Source organism: Nicotiana sylvestris, chromosome 8 (assembly GCF_000393655.2).
Source record: "Nicotiana sylvestris chromosome 8, ASM39365v2, whole genome shotgun sequence".
NCBI classification, from domain to species: Eukaryota; Viridiplantae; Streptophyta; class Magnoliopsida; order Solanales; family Solanaceae; genus Nicotiana; species Nicotiana sylvestris.
In genome coordinates, this window is record NC_091064.1 from 129272016 (window position 1) to 129278445 (window position 6430).

The 6430-nt window shown below is 34.0% G+C and overlaps 1 protein-coding gene across 1 annotated transcript; it reads right to left on the minus strand.

The window, feature by feature from the left end:
* Positions 1-3840: 3840 nt before the first annotated feature.
* LOC138875664 (uncharacterized) lies at positions 3841-4323 on the minus strand. Its single transcript, XM_070154518.1, has one exon. It carries the CDS (start codon positions 4321-4323, stop codon positions 3841-3843), a length of 483 nt encoding a protein of 160 aa, XP_070010619.1.
* Between the last annotated feature and the right edge of the window lie 2107 nt (positions 4324-6430).

A 6430-nucleotide genomic window follows, 5' to 3' on the forward strand; every position in this document is an offset into this window, starting at 1 on the left:
CATTCATATTATAAACATCAAGCTCTCTATTATTATCGTTTCTGATAATAATAAGTTTATAATTTTCTCATCTCTATTAGTCACTTGACAACAGAGGCGATTTCCTGTGTGAATAGGCAAATCAGTTTGTCTGCCCAACATACTTTTTATTCTTAAAATTTATGTACTCAACATAAAAAATATTATATGTATATGAACCAACAAGAATGAATAATAAGGCATCACTAACATTAATTTTAATAATGTAGTTGTACATGAACATGTTTGGGAAAAACTTAAAAAAATATAAATACACTAGCATCTACGCAAACCCAATGACTTCACATGTCTTTCATAAGAATCACATGCTATAGGTTTCGTTAGTGGATCTGCTACCATATGGTGCGTAGAGATGTATTTCATGCTCACTTCTTTATTTACAACCATGTCTCTAACAAAATTATACTTAATATCAATATGTTTCGTCTTCCATGGTACTTAGGATCCTTTATGTAGGCTATTGCAGCTTGACTATCACAATTGATGGTTACTGATTCAACAGCATTGTTATACACATCCAAGTGGACCAGAAAACATTTAAGCCAAACAGCTTCCTGCACAGCTGCTGAAAGTGCTACAAATTCAGCTTCCATTGTAGACAGGGCTATGCAGGATTGTTTCTTGCTACTCCATGATACAAAGCCATTATTAAGCAAGAATGTGTATCCAGAGGTAGATTTTCTTTCATCTAAATCTCCTCCCCAATCAGCATCAGTATAGCCTTTGAGTTGCAAATCAGTTCCTTGGTAACATAAGGAATAGTCGATTGTGCCTTTAAGATATCTCAGTATTCTTTTAATTGATATCTGCTAACTAATCCAACAGCATAACAGATATCGGGTCTTGTACACATCATATCATACATTAGACAACCAATTGCATTGGCATAAGGAATCTTTCTCATTTGTTCTTTCTCTTGTGGATTCTGAGGGCACATCCTCCGGCTTAAAGCTTCACTTCTAGAAATAGGAGTATTTATGGGTTTGCAATCTTGCATATTAAAACGTTCAAGAACTTTCTTATTGTAAGGTTCTTGGGAAAGAGACAACAATCTCTTTGAACGCTCATTTGAAATCTTAACTCCAAGAATGTATGATGCTTCACCCATATCTTTCATCTCAAAAGTAGAATATAACCACTCTTTTATCTCTTTTATATACTCGATGTCACTTGCAGCTATAAGTATGTCGTCTACATACAATGATAAGATTACAAACTTATCTTTGGATCTTTTCATGTACACACAATGAACTTCGTAGACCATAGTGAAATCATATGATATTGATCGCATTATGAAAACGTAAATACCATCGTCTAGAAGATTGCTTAAGGTCGTAAATTGACCTACGAAGTCGGCATACTTTATGCTCTTCGCCTTTTTTCACGAAACCTAGAGGTTGTTCCATATAGATTTCCTCTTCTAGTTCTCTATTAGGAAATGCAGTTTTAACATCCATTTGATGCAATTCAAGATCCAAATTAGCCACTATTGACAAAATTAGCCTTATTGAGGTAAACCTCACAACAGGTGAAATTTTTTCTTCATAATCGATTCCTTCATGTTGTGTATACCCTTTAGCTACTAGGCGAGCTTTATATCTTTCGATACTACCATCAGCCTTACGTTTGATTTTAAGAACCCACTTGTTCCCAATTGCTTTACGGCTCATAGGTAGATCAACCAATTCCCACACTTGGTTTGATTTTATTGACTCCATCTCATCTTCCATTACATGTAAGAGCCTCATTTACATTTCGTGTCTCTTCTTCATCTTGTGGAGTAACTATAAATGCTTCCCCTTCTATCTCAAATCGACGACGGGGAATATTTTGACGACTCATTCGTCGAGGTTGAGATTGATAAATTGATCTATCAATTGGTAAGTTACTCCCACTGGGACAAGCAATATCAAAGTCACTCAATTCTGATGGTGTATTAGTAGTAATTGGAACATATCCATTATCATCAGAGTGACTCTCATCCAAAATTATTTGAGTGTTTACAGCGGAAGCTATGTGGTCCGTAGTTTCATAAAGAGACAAGTCATGACCTATCTCGCCCTGCTTAGGAAAATCATTCTCTAAAAATATAACATCACGTGATTCAAGTTCAGTCACCTTGCCGCTATCTTGTTCACCTATGAACACATAACCCTTCGATTGTTCAGAGTATCATATAAAGATACATTTTCTTCCCCTTGGACCTAATTTTCCATATGAAGAAAAAGGATTATGAATAAAAGCAGCACAACCCCAAGGCTTTAAAAATGCTCAAATTGGGTTTTCGATTAGTCCATAACTCATATGGCATAGATGTAACTGACTTAGAAGGGACACGATTAAGTACAAATGCAGCAGTAAGCAAAGCATCACCCCAATAGATGATAGGCAATTTTGCTTGTGCCATCATTGACCTAACCATTTCTAACAATGTTCTATTTTGTCGTTCTGCAACACCATTTTGTTGTGGAGTGTAGGGAATAGTCAATTGCCTTTGAATTCCCTTTTCATCGCATAATTGTTTGAACTCATCAGACAAGTATTCTCTTCCTCGATCGGTTCTTAAAGCTTTGATTTTTCTATCTAGCTGATTCTCAACCAAGTTCATAAACTTGACGAAGCAACTCAAAGCTTCAGATTTATGAGAAATTAAATAGACATAACCATATCGAGTAAAATCATCGATAAATGTGATAAAATAAATAGCACCGTGCCTTGCCCTTATATTCATTGGACTACAAATGTCAGAATGAATTAACTGCAATGGAGTTTCGGCTCTAATACCTTTTCCAAATGGTTTTCTTGCAGATTTTTCAGTTAGGTAATACTCGCAAGTAGACAAATCTACTTTATCTATAGAGCCAAGAAGACCTTATTTGGCTAAGCGATTCATTCTTTGCTGACTAATATGGCCAAGCCTATCATGCCATATATTTACATCATTTTCACATATAGAAACTAACGTAAATAAGGAAAAACTAATATTATTATTATTAAGACTAGGAACAATATCCATTACAATAAAACCATTACTTAAATAACCAATGCCATATTTTGTCTTGGCCAAATACAAATCAAGACCATGTTCATGATAGACTAAATGAAACCCTAAACTAATCAACACAGTAACTGAAACCAAATTTCGATGAATTGACGGAGAAAATAGTACATCATGTAGAAATAGATTTCGGCCACCACGCATATCAAGTTTGCAGGTACCAATCCCTTTAACCTCTGCTTTGGAGTTATTCCCTACATAAATCCATTTTGCTCCTTTTGGAATTCGCCGAAATTCCACGAAAGCATCTCTTTCTGTTGCTACATGGTCGGTGGCTCCCGAGTCTACAATCCACACAGGATGTGATTCAGTTAGATAAACAGAACAAGAAACATTTACATCACTATGTAAATTCGAAATAAGGTTATGTACCTTTTTAGGCTCAGGACAATCACGAGCAAAATGTCCCTTGTTCTTATCGCTGTGGCATTTCAACTTTGACATATTTAGTTTTTTCTTTGGTTTGGGAACCGAAACATCATTCTTCCCTTGTTAATTAGTCTTAAGCTTCTTCCAGGCTTGTCCCTTCCCCTTCTTTCGAAAAAATCCACTAAACTTGCATTTTTTGTCTTTTCCAGAATTTGGATCAGAACTTGCCACATATGCACTTGTAGTAGCTTTGTCCACTCCGAGGCGCTCTTCCTCGAGTTCCAAATGGCGCGTAGCATCTTCCATAGTTTTGCTGCTAATGTTATGGGTCAAGTGCATCTTCATATTTTCCCAACTTTGTGGTAAGGAACGAATCACAACTTGGATTGTTGCTCTTCGGTCAATACATGACCGGCATCTTTTAGTTCATTTACCATATTTGACATATGGCGGAGATGTTTATGCATGGTATGATCAGGACGTTTCTTATAAGTGTCAAACTTAATAGTAAGTGCCCTCAGCTTAGCAACAGAAGTATGACCAAATTTTTCTTTCAATGCAGACCACATGTCCTTAGCATTGTCATACTGGCGAAATTCTCTCATGATATCATCATCCATACTGCTCAACAACGTTATGCGAGCAAGGGAATTTTTCTTTTTCCAAGCTTGATATGCCTCAAGATCTCTCTCATGTTGAGGTGTGTCGCCACTTTCAGGAGGTGTCATAGACACATTAAGAGCCTCTTGCTCTTCCAGGACATACTGAATTTTCATGCTCCAAATCTCATAATTATCGCCATTTAGCTTATCTCCCTTGTTAAGCTCAACGACAATAGTTTTTGCAGCAGTAGACATACTAATTTAAACAAACATACACTATTGTGAGACAACTATGTACTTTTATAAAAAAAACTTTATTCATATACATAATTATTACCCATGTTATCATTTACTTCACATTAGATTCAGAATCAAAAGTTCACTAAGTTCCCAATCATCCTCTGAATTTTCATATGTAGTAAACCCAACATAATTAATTATCTAAGCAAGTTTATCTTAAAACACATAAATTCAAGAAAAATAAACTTCTATGACAAATACAGAATTATTCAATAACATAAAATATTGAATCGTTAAATTCATACAAGTTAGTCAGATATAGACAATATTATACAAATTTAAATACATATTGTCACATTAATTGCTGCTTATGAACATGAAAGGAAAGGATGAAATAAAAATTTTATGCAAGTCTGCAGGCAATAATATTTTCGCTCTTGGAATTATTGTTTTGACCAAATTTATTCTATTATTGTTTCTCATAGACAGTCCAAGGGAACGACACATAGTCTTTTGAACCTTTAAATCTATGTGCTTTTACACAAAATCTTGAACCGTCTTCCTATAAGATCCTTTTAACTTGTGGTCAACTTTTTGCCATGATTTATCAAGCAATTCTTTATGAAGGTTATAATTATATGGTAATGCAGACCATAAAGCCCATACTTCTCTTCATCACTTAATAGGCCCCCAGCCCAAATAACTTCTTGAATTAGCTTATTAATTCTAGTTATATGTTTCACAAAACTTGAAAGAGAATCTTCTTGTTCATTAGATTCTATCGGCAAATTTATCAGATTATCAATCATAGTCTTCACCCTTCTTCTTTGCTCTTTTGTGTAAACTCGTTTGGGTGTCCTTATCATCACCATGATTTTCTGTTACATATACAGAAAATATTAGGATTCACCATTCATATATATACATACAGATGTATATATATTTATATCATATATATCCACACATGCACATATAAATAATGGTTAAAGAAAAAGTTTTTACAAAAAAAACTTATTTCTAGTTGTTTTTGTGATTACATGGGTTTAGACTTTAGAATCACATCTTCTCTTTTTGTATAATAACAAGATTCTGGAATTAGGATCTCTTTCCTATTACCATAGTAGTACTTGACTACACCCAGAATATCATGAACACTAATTACTTATTAAAAAAAAAAAAGAAGAAGAAAGAATCTAAGTATTTTCCTGGAAAAGAAACTAACACTTCTGTCATGTTATCTCTAGCCAATATTGGATATAACAGTGCATACATCAACCATGTACACATACATGGAATACTAGTGTTTTACCCTCTTTTTTTTAAAATATAGTCACCAATATTTTAAAGCCAACGTGATTTCTTAACCAACATAGCTTTGATTATTAAAAAAACTATACTTGACTTTGCATTCTACATAGTATAATTTTAAATTCCAATCACTTTATAAGTCAAACAGTGATATCACTACTCAACTCATGTAAGAACTTTTAGAAAAAGAATTCTGGTGGCTGAATTGTTAATCTTGTTTAGAATGAAAAAATGCAGCAACTAAAACTTTAACGCAACATCAACAAGAAATTATTTACAACAAGAACATGACCAAAATTGATTGGCATTAAAAACTACATGCTGGATTTCACTTTTCTAGTTGGGAGATAATTAGGTTTCAGTAACATATTTTCTGTTTTTTTTTTTATAATAACTACTCTCCCTTCCCAAAAATCGTAACAGAATGCAACTATTATCAGATCACATGAGAAAAAATATAGTTTTTCTTTTCTCGACAACAGGCAGTCACGAAAAACTTCACATCAATTGTTCTCTTATAAGAACACAGAACAATTAGAAACGACTAGAAAACAAATAACCTGGCTTCTGATACCAATGAAGAATTAAATCAAACACATAATTTGCAGGATCAGTGTATTTGTTTCACTAGTCACATAGTTCAATCACATGTTAACACACGAATTAAACTATAAAGTTCACAGTCTATGATCGTACCTTGTTACAGAGATTCGTTCCAAGTGCTTCGCAGAAGAAATCTTCACCGGAACTCTTTAGAATTTTGTGAGACAAGAAACAGATTTTTTTTTTGTTGAAGGAGGAGAGAATTCGACAC

Excerpts from the sequence above, each read along its gene's own strand:
- LOC138875664 (XM_070154518.1), bottom strand. The coding sequence starts at position 4,323 with ATGTCTACTGCTGCAAAAACTATTGTCGTTGAGCTTAACAAGGGAGAT.